Source organism: Pimephales promelas, chromosome 4 (genome assembly GCF_988280905.1).
Source record: "Pimephales promelas chromosome 4, fPimPro1.hap1.1, whole genome shotgun sequence".
NCBI classification, from domain to species: domain Eukaryota; kingdom Metazoa; phylum Chordata; class Actinopteri; order Cypriniformes; family Leuciscidae; genus Pimephales; species Pimephales promelas.
Window position 1 is genome coordinate 35,369,061 of NC_142772.1, and position 15,389 is coordinate 35,384,449.

The 15,389-nt window shown below is 38.2% G+C and overlaps 1 protein-coding gene across 5 annotated transcripts in view; it reads right to left on the minus strand.

The window, feature by feature from the left end:
• unc5db (unc-5 netrin receptor Db) overlaps window positions 1–15,389 on the minus strand; it is a 141,656-nt gene continuing 126,267 nt past the window's right edge. For 2 of the 5 annotated variants that reach the window (XM_089130359.1, XM_089130361.1), the window contains 6 exons: window positions 10,927–11,098; window positions 7,257–7,484; window positions 4,216–4,365; window positions 3,248–3,412; window positions 1,811–1,989; window positions 4–1,054 (listed from right to left, as the gene is read on the minus strand). In XM_089130359.1, the coding sequence (XP_088986485.1) occupies window positions 871–1,054; window positions 1,811–1,989; window positions 3,248–3,412; window positions 4,216–4,365; window positions 7,257–7,484; window positions 10,927–11,098 (1,078 nt within the window). In that variant the 3' untranslated portion in view covers window positions 4–870. Of the gene's footprint in view, window positions 1,055–1,810; window positions 1,990–3,247; window positions 3,413–4,215; window positions 4,366–7,256; window positions 7,485–10,926; window positions 11,099–15,389 lie in introns of all 5 variants that reach the window. The other 3 variants (XM_089130360.1, XM_089130357.1, XM_039659373.2) reach the window with 3 other exon arrangements.

A 15,389-nucleotide genomic window follows, 5' to 3' on the forward strand; every position in this document is an offset into this window, starting at 1 on the left:
CATTTCGTTCGTTGAATGAACCAAATGACACGAAAAAAAGATTCGTTCATTTTAATAAACGATTTCGAACAGGAGAGCCACGAACGCGCATCAAAGAGCAGAGCAAGGTGACCTTATAAAAGTTTATAAAACTCAAACTTTTTTTTTTTTTTTAAATGAGCGATTATTTCGCTTGATAAGACCCTAAATGGAGAAAAATCCTGGAATCTTTTAATCAAAAACCTTAATTTCATTTCAAATGAAGAAAGAATGACATGGATATCATGGATGACATGGGGGTGAGTAAATTATCAGCAAATTTTTTTTTTAAAGTGAACTACTTTAAGTTGGCAAAATGACAATAAAACAACAAAAGAAATAAAAGAACAGAGTGAGCCACAATCACAAGGTATTTTCAGGAGTGCATTTCCTTCTCTTCCCTTCTCTAAACATCATATAGTGCAAACAAAGCACACATCAGTAGTAACATGCAGAATGAATATAAATACTGCGGAACTCTGGAACACTGTTGGAGAAAAGATGGTAGAAAAAAAAAAAAGGAAATGCTCAAGGAAATCCCAGCCTGGCCACCAATCAGTTCCCTCACAATAATTTTTTAAAAATCATAAACGCCAAAGAAAGGCTAAGGCGGAATATCGTGTAAGATGCGATGGATTGGCACTGTGATGCTTTCTTTGAGAAAAGCATTTTGAAGCTGTTGAATCTGTGCCAAATTCATGCCAACTTGCACATGTACAACTTTGCACATGGTCAGATACGTGAAACTGTCTGATTGGTCGCCTCCAGTTCCAGACTTCTCTCAGCCCGGATACCTTAGCTGGTTGCAGATGCATTGCACCTGGTGGAATAAGTATAGTCTTCAATAGTACCTCAAAACGTAAAGTCTGTTTCATTCTCATCTGGACTCTGAGGCAGACTTTTACAGTGGATCTTTCCAATCTCCTCTAAAGCACATGCAAGTGAGTCAAGATCTCCACTGTCCTGATGCCTGGCCTCCCAGAGACTGAGAATGACAGCAGAGGGACTCTTCTGCTTGGTAAAGTAGGACAGGTTCCTGTGCAGGAAGGAAATGGAGGTTTCACAATAGAAGAAAATGTTAGTACATAGCAAAAGCGTATTTTGAGTGTCAACCTACTCTTCTTCAATTGTTTTATTACGGACAACAGTTTAAATAAATGTAAAGTCACAATGTAAAATGCCAGTAGATGGCAGTGTTGTAATATAATTCCAAACTCAAACGGTCATATGGCACAATAGGTTCAAGAAACGGTAACACAATGCTTTGGAGAAAGAAAAACATAAATCTCAATTGCCATTTGATTATTTTAAATGGCGCAATTCTCATACAGTTCTCATAAATGACGCATTAAAGTATTAGTGGTACCAGGGAGAATGAAAACATCTTCAATTGCTCTGTTCTCTTTTTATTGGCATGGTTTCCTTTTGTGGAGTTACTTGGTTGCAAGTCTTGTTAAAAAAGATCCAACTGACAAATAAATCATTCAGATTTAAAAGGAAAGTTTCTACACAGAAATACATTTCAGCATAAACTATTAATTTGTCATACAATCGCTTTATAGATAAAGGGAAGGTGGCTCTGATCTCTCCAATCTATAGCGGTTCTTTAACTTTTAACCTTTGCAGAAACTGAATTCAATAAAGATGAAGAGTATGAGTTCTGAGTGAAATGATCGAGCAAAGTGGAGCGCAGTCTCAGCTTATTATTCAAGGGCATTGTTAACAAAGTGAGCATTGCCGCAATAAGTTTCAATCAGTCCTGTTGCCTTGGCTACATCTCTCCGGCGCTCACCTTTGAATGTGGAGTTTCTGAGCTAAGAGCTGCCAGTCCTTGCCCTTGGCGTTGGCAGTATCGAAGGTGGTGCATATCCGCTGACGTATGGACAGGGGGATTTTGAAGGCTTTGGCCCCTGTCTGTGACGTCACCGTGCAATCAGCCTGCATAAAAAATGGGACCGTCTCTTTCTCACTCTGAAATAAATAAATAAAAACCTTTTTTTAGCATGCATTTGTGTTCATCTACAAAAGGGGCTTTAAAAACCACTGACACACTAGAAAGGTTTATAATATATTTTCCCCATGTAGTAAAACACCCACATTTTTAAAAGAATAGTTAATTAAAGTGAAAACTCTTTCATTATTATTTCTTTTATTATTGATATTAACTATTTTAACTATTTTTGTCATTTCAAACCTGTACAAAAGGATTTCTAAAGATTTAGAAAAAAAAAACAATCAATGCAACAACATTCAGAATGGGATTTAACCCTCTAAAAAGGACAAAAAGCAGTCCAGATGACTTATGTGCACTACATCCCAAGTCTTCTGAAGTTGCATGATAGCTCTGAGTGAATTTAAACTGAAATGTAAGTCATTATTCACAATGATCTTTACCTCTGCTGCGACTCTAAAATCAAATAAACAAAATTCCAAAACTGAGTTTTAGCAGCAATGCCGTAAAAGAGCAACTTTTACCCCCATCTAGCGGTGAAAAGGTATATGACCATCCAGTGAATATTAGTTTCTGTTCCTCTCAATTCTAATTTCGTTTTAACTCCTACGGTGGCCAATGTAGTCCAAGATTAACATGGCTTCCAGTTCGGCCTCGTCCATGAGTGTTAACTCAAATGTAAACCCGAAAGGTGAAGCTTGAATTAACGGGTATGTCCCTCTTTGGCTAATGTACTTTCAAGATGGAGGGGCAACATGGCGACCGACATTATAACCCCTTACCTGTGTGTATTTTCAATGGCATATTATACACTCACGAGAATACTTTATTACTTGAATGAAGTAAATATACATTAATGAGCACATATATTTTTGAAAAGTGTTTTTAGCTAAGAATAAACTAAAAGAGTTACACAGTGCAGCTTTAAAATAACCATTGTTTTCTTAGTGTTTTCTTTTCTTCATTTTAATAAACTTATAGAACCCTTTTCCACTTTTTGCACAGTGGGTTTCCATCGATGTTAAAATGTTTCTTCATTGAACCATAAATGCCAATAAACAACCTTTAATTTTAAGAGTGTATAATAAGCAGCATATTGATTTGTGAGCTGCATGCAGTGAAGTTGAAAAATCAGTAAATATTTTTTTGGGAGCATGACAGCCTGTTACAGTAAGCTGCGTCAATGTTTGGAAGAGACATCTTTTTATGATCAACAGGAAAAAAATTAACATGAAGCTGAGTAAATGGTGACAGAGATGCCATCTGAGTGAATCTGACCTCTCCCACGGATGAGTAGACCTGCAGGAGCTGCTCATGACCTTTGACCTGCCGCACACTGATCTTGCAGGAGAGCTGGGTGGTTGAGGCGCTATGTCTCTGCAGCGAGAAGGCACAGTGCACAGGCTGCTGGTTACTATACCACACTTGGGTGAAGGAGAATTCCTGCAACAGAGGGGGATGAGGACACCAGGAATGAAGAGAAAGAAAGAGCAGAGAGCCAAGTCAGGAAAAGAACCTGATCCATTAAAAACGTGGAAGCATGCATGTTAAAAGACTCGTCTATGAGACCATCAGTACAAAAGAGACACAAACTCTAATCCCTGTTAATTCCGACGGTAGGGGTCACAGCTGGGGTAAGTACAACACACAGAATCTTGGAGCAGGGCAGGCGAAGAGAAAGCAATTGCCTTTGATGTATTATTAATTTCCGTGAAGCAGCACGTCTGCAGGGAGTGTCCTTGACCTCTCCTGCGCCGTTTCTCTAGCCTTGCATATTGAAATGACCTGCGAGATGCTCTAATGTCAACAGTGATAGGAACCCTGAGCAGAAGAGATGCTTGATGGGATGCCTTAATGCCGGGATTAATTTCTCCCACGAGCAGGCGTACTAAAGCACGTTCCAGGAGACGGAAGCACTCCTGAACTGATCAATTGCATGAACCTAGAACCAGATACTGGTATCATATTGTATATGTATCTTGTATAATTCATTTTAATTTTATTGAAGTTAAACGTAGCTTTATAGCTACGTATAATTACCATAGGTCTGTGTTTGATTGTATAATCTATTTTACGTTTTAATCATAGCCATTATTTCATACTGCATAAGATTTCAAAACATCTTGAAAAGATGGCTCCAGTCAATGACATCCCTTCTCGGGATGCCTGCAATGCAATCGTGTAGGCAGCTGCCTATGGCACATTACAGCACTGGTCCTAGTAGCGTACTAATATTACTATGTTACCTGACAGGTGGTGAAGGGTTTGATGCTCCACAGAAACTGAGGGATATCCTGGATGGACACCTGTAGACTGAGACAGTTTCCTTTGAAGAACAGCGTCTTGGGTTCCTCTAGTAGTTGACCTCCTCTGCTGGTTTCAGCAGTTACCACTCCCTTTGGAAAAAAAATATAGGTACAAGAAACATAAAGTGAGAACACAAAGGGAAGACAGAGAGTGGTAATCTTAGTATTGTGTACAAAAACAGTATTGTGGCTAAACTGTTTAGAATGTGCTGAATGTTTATCCAGTTCAGAAGAGAACTTATAGTGGCTAAAAAGGCTCAAACACTTACACATTGTGGTTAAAATTCAATATAACAAATATTAACTGAAGTTGATTTGGAGTAGCTAAAAAAAGTAAAATGTCTGGAAGGAACAAAAGCTCGACAGCTGATAAACATTCAGAAAGATAAAAAAGATAGAAAGATAAAAAAGAAAGATAAAAAACAAAATGTTGGTTAAAGCTTTGAATAGAAAGTATAATTTAAATTGATTACTGGCTTCTTTGATTTCAAGCATGGCAGTGTTCATCTGTCAAAACTGCTTTGTGTGTCATTGCGTTGCAAAGATGATTGTTCTCTTTGTTTGTGTGTGTGTGTTTGAGCGCAGAGGAGTCTGAGCACTCGTGCAAGACAACAGTAATTGACTTTGACTTTTGTATCCTCTCTGCGTGCTTGTTTGAAAATAGCACTGACCATTTCGGTCAATCTGATTACACAAATGAAATATTATAACTCCAAACTCACATTATTACTAGTTTAACCAAGCTTTTGGACCCCACTACACATGCAGACTACTTTTGCTATAATATCGTGGTGCAACACAGATTTACATTTAAACTTTGATTTAAAACAAAACAACAAAATGCAAATGTACGAGACTGTGTATTTTTAACATATTTAAAATTGTTTATTATTCTTTAATAAGGTAAAGAACAATCCCATAAAGCATTGCGAATGACAAATTACAACTGTGGAAAAATCTAAAACTATTAATTTATAATCACAAATATTAAAAAGAAATACATATATTTAACATATAACATATTTATGGCTGCCAGCAGCCATATCACCCTGTAGCGAAAGACTGGTTGCCCACTGAAGCTAAGCAGGGATGAGCCTGGTTAGTACCTGGATGGGAGACCTTCTGAGAAAGCCAGGTTGCTGCTGGAAGAGGTGTTAGTGAGGCCAGCAGGGGGTGCTCACCCTGTGGTCTGTGTGGGTAATGCTCCAGTATAGTAATGGGGACACTATACTGTCAAAGAGCACGTCCTTCGGATGAGACGTTAAACCGAGGTCCTGACTCTCTGTGGTCATTAAAGGGTTAGTTCACCCAAAAATGAAAATTCTGTCAGTATTTACTCACCCTCATGTTGTTCCAACCCCGTAAGACCTTCGTTCATCTTCGGAACACAAATTAAGATATTTAAGATATTAAGATCGCTCCTGCATACAGTCCATAGGCTTCTTGAGGGACTGGCTCTTGCTGTCCTCGAAAAGTCATTAAAGACATCGTTAAAATAGTCCAAGTGACTACAGGGGCTCAATCTTAAGTTTATCAAACGACGAGAACACTTTTGTGCGCAAAAAAACAACAAAAATAACGACTTTATTTCAACTATTCACTTCCTTCTCCATGAGCCTGTAGGTCAGTTAACGTAGTGTGATTGCGTAGAGCTACGTCACACGTAGGCTCACTATTGGCCGACGCTGGTCATGTGTGTGACGTACAATAACAGAAGCTTACGCTATTAAACTAGTAACCTGACTCGCGCAGAGGGAGAAATAAACGAATAGTTGAAATAAAGTCGTTATTTTTGTTGTTTTTTTGCGCACAAAAGTGTTCTCGTCGTTTGATAAACTTAAGATTGAGCCCCTGTAGTCACTTGGACTATTTTAACGATGTCTTTAATGACTTTTCGAGGACAGCAAGAGCCAGTCCCTCAAGAAGCCTATGGACTGTATGCAGGAGCGATCTTAATATCTTAAATATCTTAATTTGTGTTCCGAAGATGAACGAAGGTCTTACGGGGTTGGAACAACATGAGGGTGAGTAAATACTGACAGAATTTTCATTTTTGGGTGAACTAACCCTTTAAAAATCCCAGTATGTCTTTCGAAAGAGTAGGGGTGTAACCCCAGCATCCTGGCCAAATTTGCCCAGTGGCCTCTGTCCATCATGGCCTCCTAATCATCCCCATACATACCAATTGGCTTCATCATGGTGTGTGGTGAGGGTTCTGGCGCACTATGGCAGCCATCGCATCATCCAGGTGGATGCTGCACACTGGTGGTGGTTAAGGAGATTCCCCTCTCTATGTAAAGCGCTTTGAGTGCTGAGAAAAGCGCTATATAAATGTAATGAATTATTATTATTATTATTATATTTAAGACATTTTAATGGCCTTAAAATCAGGATCAATGTCATTCTTTCTTCAGTCGAAAAGAAATTTTTGATGAAAACATTCCAGCATTTTTCTCCATATAATGCACTTTACTGGTAACCAAATGGTTCAAGGTCCAAAAGACAGTTTCAGTGCAAACTGCAAACTGTTCAAATGGCTTTAAATGATTCTAGACGATGAATAAGGGTCTTATCAGAAACGATCGCTCATTTAAAAAAAAAAGTTTTATAAGCTCAAATTGTCGACTTCCGTTCGTTAAATGAACCAAATGACATGAAAAAAGATTCGTTCATTTTGATGAACGACTTCGAAAAGGAGAGTCACGAATTCACGAATGACGAAAAGGAGAGTCACGAATGACAATGATATCTTGGATGACATGGGGGTGAGTAAATTATCAGCAAAAGTTTTTTAAAAAGTGAACTACTCCTTTAAGACTTTTTAATGATCCATCGGAACCCTGATATATATCAGTTTATAAGTTCAAATTGTTAAAAAATCTCTCACTATGGAGAAAATTAAATAGCATTTGTACGTCCGGAATCCAACAGTGGCTTTCTATTTGAGTAATGTGAGCATATGTTGACTGTGCAGCTCTCACCTGAAAGGCATGTGGTGTGTCATCTACACAGTGCACTCGTAGGTTGAAGTCCATGGAGGAGGCCTCCATGCTGCCGAACACAGCAATCCTTAGTCTCTTTATGGCGGAATCGGTGACGGGTTCCCCCACCAGTGCATAACAGCCCGGCTGATCCAGCATCAAGTGACAGTTATGTGAGTCCATCAAGCAATAGCAGGAGGTTGACTCATCATCTACTGACATTATTTCCTGTGAACCCAAGAAAGAGATCAAATCATGATAACATGACATGCTCATGAAATCAGGCATACAAAGTTCTGTCATGAAACTCTGGCACAGGCTAAAAGGCCATTAACTCAACCTGACCATTTCACAAGATGTAAACAACACTGGTCCAGAAGCACTTCCAGTTTCAGTTTTCTAAAACTACATAAAAGCTGGGATAAAATACAACCTACAGAACATTTAAAACTGAATCAAAAAGTTAAACAAACATCTTTAAGGTGTTTTCTTTACATGTAAAATAAAGAAAACAGTTACAAACTGAAACAGGAAGTGCTTCTGGACCAGTGTTGTTTACATCTTGTGAAATGGTCTATAGGGCACATCTGATTGGTTCCTGCTATATCAGTAGCTGTAGCAGTTGCAGCACGCTTTCAGAAACCCTCCACCTTCCCCAGCTCCACCTGTGTATATCTGCCACAGGTAATTAATGTACAGTAACTGCATGTCTTAGCAGCATTCCTCACAGCAGAGTGCTGTGTATGTATTGGCAGTAGGAAGTCCCGTACTTTCCCTGTAGCAGCAGCAGCATAGCAGATCTATTCAGCCAAGGCCAAACAAATCAACATTGCCATACCCATTACCATGCCAAATACTCAGAGTTGTCAAGACAGAAATAGTCACTTTAACACATACCCATACCATATTACAACATTTAACACATTGTGAATTTTGATAGTGTGTGAAAACTTGTTTTAAAGTGAGTGAACATAATGAACTTTAAATGGATAATTCACCCAAAATCCATTTTCTCACCTCCATGCAGAGAGTCATACAGGTTCATGAGGGTGAGTAAATGACAGGGATTTTGTGCCCTTTTTGAAGCCTCAGTCCCGATTCATTGTAGATGAATGGAATAGAACCACCAGTACATTTTTAAACAAATATCCTTTTGTTTTCCATAAAGGGGAAACTCATACAGATTTGGAACAGCATGATGGTGTATGATGATGACAGAATTTTCATTTTTTGGGGGTGAACTATCCCTTTAATGGAGCAGTCGTACTGTCACAATAAAACTGACAGACATTAGCAATTAGAGTTACAGGTTTTTTTGATTGCTTAAACACTATAAACCAGGCTTTTGTACTAAAATTCCAAAACCATAACGCCATTCATAAAAAAAAAAGCATACCCATTTCCCTAAACTATAAACGCTACTCCCCTGTTTTGACACATAAGTCATATTTGTTGATGCAAAACTGCAAATCAAATCCCTTTATTTCTCATTGCCTACACCACGTTGTCATTTAGAAAGCACTAGCATTCAATATTGTTCACTCAAGTAAGCACAGCTTCAGCTCAGTTAGCACACAATTACCAAAGTGGAAACACCAAGAGTAAATTGCACACACACCAATCAGAACGTTCATTATATAGATAAAAGGGCCCGAATCAGACAAATGGATCCAGAAAGACATGAAGGAAGAGGTTGAGGACACTGTAGTGGGGGAGGAGGAGTAGATGGGAGTGGGAGAAGAGGATGAGGAAGTTGAAAGGGGAAGGGCAAGGCCAAAGAGACAAGCAGTGCCAGTCTATTTGCCCATGTTTTTGTCCATACGAGTGAGGTTGGGCAACGAGTACAGCCAAACTTAAGTACACTTCACCGTCACCTCGATCATAAGAACCTTCTGGGAGAAAAAAATGGGGCCATCTAGTTTCATGACAGAACCTAACCACAAGCAAAATAACTTGCCAGTTTTGGAAATGTTGTGGCAGACATTGTAAGTCCACAAGACCGAAAGTGCATTAGAAGTGTGCCATTTGGGACAGGGCCGTAGAAGTAGGTGCTGCTCTTCTTCAGCAGAGGCGGTCTTTCACCTAAGAGTCGTTCTCTAGGTTTGGTTTTAATAAAAGCTGTTTTTGGACTAAAAATGAAGTTTTCAGTTTTGAAACTTACAGGATATTCCTATTGTATGATGCCCTCAATATGTAAAAAGCTCCAAGGTTTCTCAAAGTACCAAGGTTTCTCATTGGTATGGAAGACTTCAAAGGAACCACTTTCATTCAGACTTACAGCTGCTGAAATGTGTTTCTGCCACCTCAAGAGTGTGAACAAATCTTTTAGTTTTTTTGCCAGAGTAACTGTGTGATCAGCCGATGAAAGAAAAAGCTAAATTCACTCCGCCACACTGACATAGAAACGCACACAAATACAAATGACACAAAGGTCACTTCTGTATTTCTTTGGCAAGGTTAGGCTAAGATCAAGTCAAGCACAGACATTCATTCAACAGGCTCCTTTCAAATCTTTGACAGACAACCGTTTATTTATGTGACTGCAGCTTTTCAAAGCAACGGAACTACCAAACAAAATGAACTCCTTGCGAACCCACCCTTTGTAAAACTGATAAAAAGTAGATGTGAAATTTGTACTACTGCAGTCTTTTTCTGACAAGTCAGTGATTTAGCCGGCAGTTTTTATGTAATTACTTCAGCCATCACCAACACTGGAGATGTCACTTTCTCAAATAAAACTGTTAAAAAGCGGGGGAAAAACTCTGACAGCAAATGGGTTTTCGTGAAGACTGCTGGTAGCAATCTCAAGGATAAGTACCATGCATTGGAACAATCTGAAATTCATCTAAATAATGACTCGCGCTAGTGGTCAGACACAAAAGTATGGTTATTATCTAATCGTCTTCAATAACGCTAGTCGCTTACAATAAACAAACTCTGTGCCGCTATGGTAAAATGTGATTAATACATCAACTTTCAGATCATGATGACAGTTTTAGCTATACAGAGGCGGACGCCGGAGTAAAGCACATGGGAACAGGACAAATATAAGTTATTGTAGTTGGGTCAGGAAGGAGGTCCCGTCCATGACTCCTGTCCTGATTGCCTTGTGTCAGCTCCTATTTCAGGTGGTCCTCTAGTACAGCCAGATCGATATATCCTGGGTCTGATGGGACGGCTTGCCCTGATGCTCCCGCTGTTTGACTGCCATGAACTGCTTGTCTTCTCAGCTATTACAGGCTGTAATTGTTTTTTTCCTTGAGCACTTCACTGCCGTAGCCTCCTCTGAGGAGCTGCTGTCCCTGGATCTGTTTTCGAGAACGCAGGATCGCCTAATCAACACATTTTTAAAACGCCCACAGCTCCGAAGGCTGCCACAAGGATGTGGTTCAAATGCATTTAACTTACAATTGGCTCATGGCACAGCTTGCAGGTTTACTGTTTAGAAATATATTTAAATTGACACAAAAATCTTTAATCGTTAGGGACTGCTACAAAAAAAATCATTTTCAAATGGTATGCTGACAAAGGTTTCAAGTGCATTGTACCATACTGGCCCAATGATAATAATTGAAAATGTTTTCAAATGTAACATTCTTATGAGTCACACTAAAAGGAATTTAAAATTAATTTGCAGTGAAAAACACACAAGTCATGTCTTTGTTCCTACCTCCCACTTGTTGTCCTTGGTTTGTCTCTTGAGTTTAATGTTCCAGTTTTCAGCGCTGACTTCAGCACACTGAGCTATCGTCATGGCAACAGGATAGGACAGGTTCAGCCCCGGGGGTCCATATGTGATCTCTGGCCCTAACAGAATCTCACACCTTTCCTCTGATTGGGCACTAGCAAAACAAGATATCACACATCACTGACAATTTCAAAATGAACAAGAAAACAGTTTGGGCTCGGTTTTAGTTTTTGGTTTGAAAATAATTATAAAAAATAATAATACTTTTAGTCAGGAAGGATGCATTAGATTGATCAATAAATGACAGTAAATACTATACATTTATATGTTGTTCTTTTAAACTGTCTAATAATCAAAGAATCAGTTGAGCAGCGCAACACTGATAATAATATGAAATGTTTCTTGAGCTCAAAACCAGCTAATTAGAATGATTTCTGAAGGATCATGTGACACTGAAGAATGGAGGATTAGTTGTTAAAAAGCTGTCATTACAAAAATTAAAACACATTTTGAAATATATTAAAATACTGCCACATTTGCCATATATTGTAATCAATATGATCAAAACTTGTAATAATTTTCTATACACTGTATGATCACAACTTGTAACAATTGCTTTAATAGGATCATTGTTTCTGCCTAAATGAATACATGAGATAAGCTAACATCATGATTTGTTCCATCTTAGAACTGTATTTCTAATTTGATATAGTCACTCGTTCTAACAGATTACTCTCTACATTGTGATGTAGAAACATGCCTTGAAGAAGCTGTGTATCTGCATCACTGTGTGTGTACTCTTTGTTGCGGGACCTGTTCGTAAGGTGAAATTGCAAACTAAACTTGAGTAAAATGTTCTTGAATTTACTTCATCTCTGACTCCTGGTCTTCAATCATCATATCTGTAAAATCCCCTATAAAGGCATACTGTACATTTGATTCGTGCATGCAGTTCTTGGGAATCAGACCATGATCTTGTCTAGAGCTATACTCAACTTTGACTACACTAGACCCCTTTGGTCTATAATCAAAATAGTGAACACATTTAGCTAAATCAAATAAAGTGAAAAAAACAAACACACACAATGAAATCTACATTACAACCCTCAATTATTCTGCATAAATACCGTAACCGTAATGATAAAAGCTGTCATGTCAGCAGTCTACAGAATCATTACAAACACAACACAACCTTGATTTAGGGGAAGCTACTGATTCTCTGAGGGCACTGGAGTCGTTTTCCCAGCTCCTGCATATTCATTAGTCATTGCTTATGATCTTCTGGCCATTATCGCTACCTTCCATCTTTTCCTTGTGGTGGTAAACCATAACAGAAAATCCATTAATTAGAGAGTTAATGAAGGCTTTGGCCTTTCATGCTAATTTAAAGGTAAAAAAAGAAAGGAAGGAGAAATCTTCTGGTTTACAACACTGCATATTCATCGCATATGAATATATATCTATAAAATATGTGGCACTATTTCTTTTTTATTGTCTATCAATAAAAAATTTGATCGAAAAGTCATCAAATCGTAATAACTGAGCAAAAAAAAAAATAATAATAATAAAATAAAAACACAGGCAGGACTGTAAATAGTTTTAATTTAGCCAAAATTGAGTTAAATCTAACTCAATCTAAATCTAAAATATCTTAATCTGTGTTCCCCAGATGAACGGAGATCTTACGGGCTTGGACTGACATGAGGCTGAGTCATTAATGACATCATTTTCTTTTTTGGGGGGTGAACTACCCCTTTAGTATTAAGTAATGGGACACCAAAGTGCCATGTATATCCAATGTTTCATTCTATCTTTTCAACTAACCACATTGTGATATAAAATTCACAACACACTGTGAAAGTCGAAGAGCACCACATCAACATGCCCAAAGGACGCCAGAAGCTTTTTCAGTTTATCTGAATCTATATTAATTCAGCTTTGCTGAAGAGGGAATAAGGATTAAACCACTCTTTACAGCCAAACAGGCAGTCCCTCTCTCCAAGTGTTCTTCTATATCACTATTCAGGGATGTCAGGTCTGTAGGAACTTCAATGTGATTTAAACCACATTCAGGTTTAACTAAAAGAGGCTGTATAAAGAACAATGCATTTTTAATGTTTGAAATGCCTCCGTGTATCTGTTTGACATTGGCATTCAAAGCGAAAACATCGTCTTTCAATTAACCTTTCTTTACTAGTGTGTATTTGAACAACAAGCAAGAAAGTAATGACGTAATTCGAAAGGTTTATTGACTTTACATTTTTCAAATACTATCCTTCTTGTTTCAAAAGATTAAAACAGATAAAACTGCAATGTAATGTCAGGAAAGTATTTAAAAGCTACATTTCATTCCTCTCTGGTATTCACATCACAGAAAACCGAATTTCTCTACATAAAGAGTTCTTCACTGCAACACAACACTAGTTTGCATTTTTCATGCGAGTCAAGGATAGAGGCACTTCTAAATGAGTCTTCACTCTTGTACCTTACGTGACTTGTCATGTTTTTTACAACTCTCCTCCTCCTCATCAAGGGTCTTATCCTGCAAGCTCCCAGGTATTGAGAAGCATTATTCAAAAAGACTGATGAGTCACTGCAAGGGGGTCGAGCAGCAGAGTGCCGGAGCATTAACGGACACTGTAGGAGGCGACAGGCAAACTTAATGCTTCTATTATGTATTCATTCTTCCATTTGAGCAGCTGACTGTGACTTTTAGTTCACTGTGGCAAATTGATCAGTAACTTAATTTAAAGAAGTAGTTTCACAAAAATGAAAAGTCCATAATCCCTTACTCGTCCTCATGTCTTTTCTAACTTGAATGACCTTCATTCTGTGGAACACAAAAAGAGTTATTTTACATCAGTATGTGTCCAAACTGCTCTTTTCTATACAATGAAAGTAAATGGGGACCATGATTATCAGGCATGAAAGATTTCAAAGCAAGAATATTTGTGAATAAGGATCCAGGTTTTCACATGAAGTTATATTGCTTCGGAAGGCTTCAAATACAGCGGCCTGGTGATCCCCATCCTCTTGCTTTGTAAGGAAAAGAAAGGTTCCATGATAAACATCTCTATCCGTAAGCCACATAAGAAAGTCAGACATTTGGAACAAGGGGTTTGTAATCTTAGACTGAACTAAGTTGCAAATTTTACAATGCTATTTCAGTGATAAATTAAAAACGTCTTGAAATTCAAGACTTACTGTATGTAATTTAGGATTACATGGTACCTTAAGCTGAGGCAGTCACAGCTTTAAAGGGGATATTGCAGGTTAGAGGACCCAACGAGTCAATGCATTGAAAAATAATGTTTTAAAATATACTCATAAATACGCTACAGAAGCTTCTGGAGTCGTTTTTGTGAGAAAATGCGTCTGAAAATGAGTGTGGCGGGCGTGACGTAACGGGCGGGAGAGCGGTCGATTTAAACAACAGGAAAACAATGGATCGCAATGACATTTCGGACGGACCAAGCCATTAAGTTATGAGCCTGCTATGCTAAAGAGAGAAGGTTAGACAGAACGGTCAGAGACAAATTGAGTTGTGGTGTGAGGAGAACCATTGGAGAACAGGACAGGTGTCTTTTGGTGAGAGACGTGCTTATGGATATACACGTTCGCTAACAAAACACTGTGCTCCCAATATTGTAAAGATTATTATGATCCTATAACAGGCTAGCAGATATTAGCATGTTTACGGTAGATTTATAGTATTAAATGTATAAAAACTATACTTGAGTATATTTCTTTTGTACTAAAAACATACTCAGGTACATTTTTAATACAACATATTTTTCACCTGGGTTATAACATTAACAGAAAATTAAAGATTTGAGTATTTAAACAACCAATTTTGTTTTTAAATTACAAGTTGCCTCTATTTAGGGCATGACTACCTACAGTATATCACACTATTTGATGCCATTAGTATAGTATACAACGATCAATATTCTTGTTTCGGCATCCCATGTTGAACTCCATCATATCGCCGGGATGATAATTATTTGATCTGAAGTGAACGCTACACACGACCGTGTTTTCCGAAGCTGATGCGGAAGAGAAATCCCGTATCTTCACCTGCACAAACTACACCAGGAATGAAAGATATAGGCTAGAGCACCGTCCCTTTTCTTGTAATAGAGTTTTTGCAACCACCACAAACACAATAATTTACCATGACGATGATAAATTAAAATACAAAAAGTACCGAAAGCACACTTACGGATGACCGCTCTCACTGAATACCAGCATACTCTGCACTGAGCCGAGGCTGAGGCTCCCTAACGTGACGTAAAATGACGCAATGTTGAAAAAAAAAAATACGTTTTTACAAGCAGTCCAAGAAACGCTCACTTTATACTAAATTAGTGCCCTTATGTTGTTTTAAAACATTTTCAATTCTGCATTAACTTATAGTATTTTCATACAAGGTTATCTATTACTTT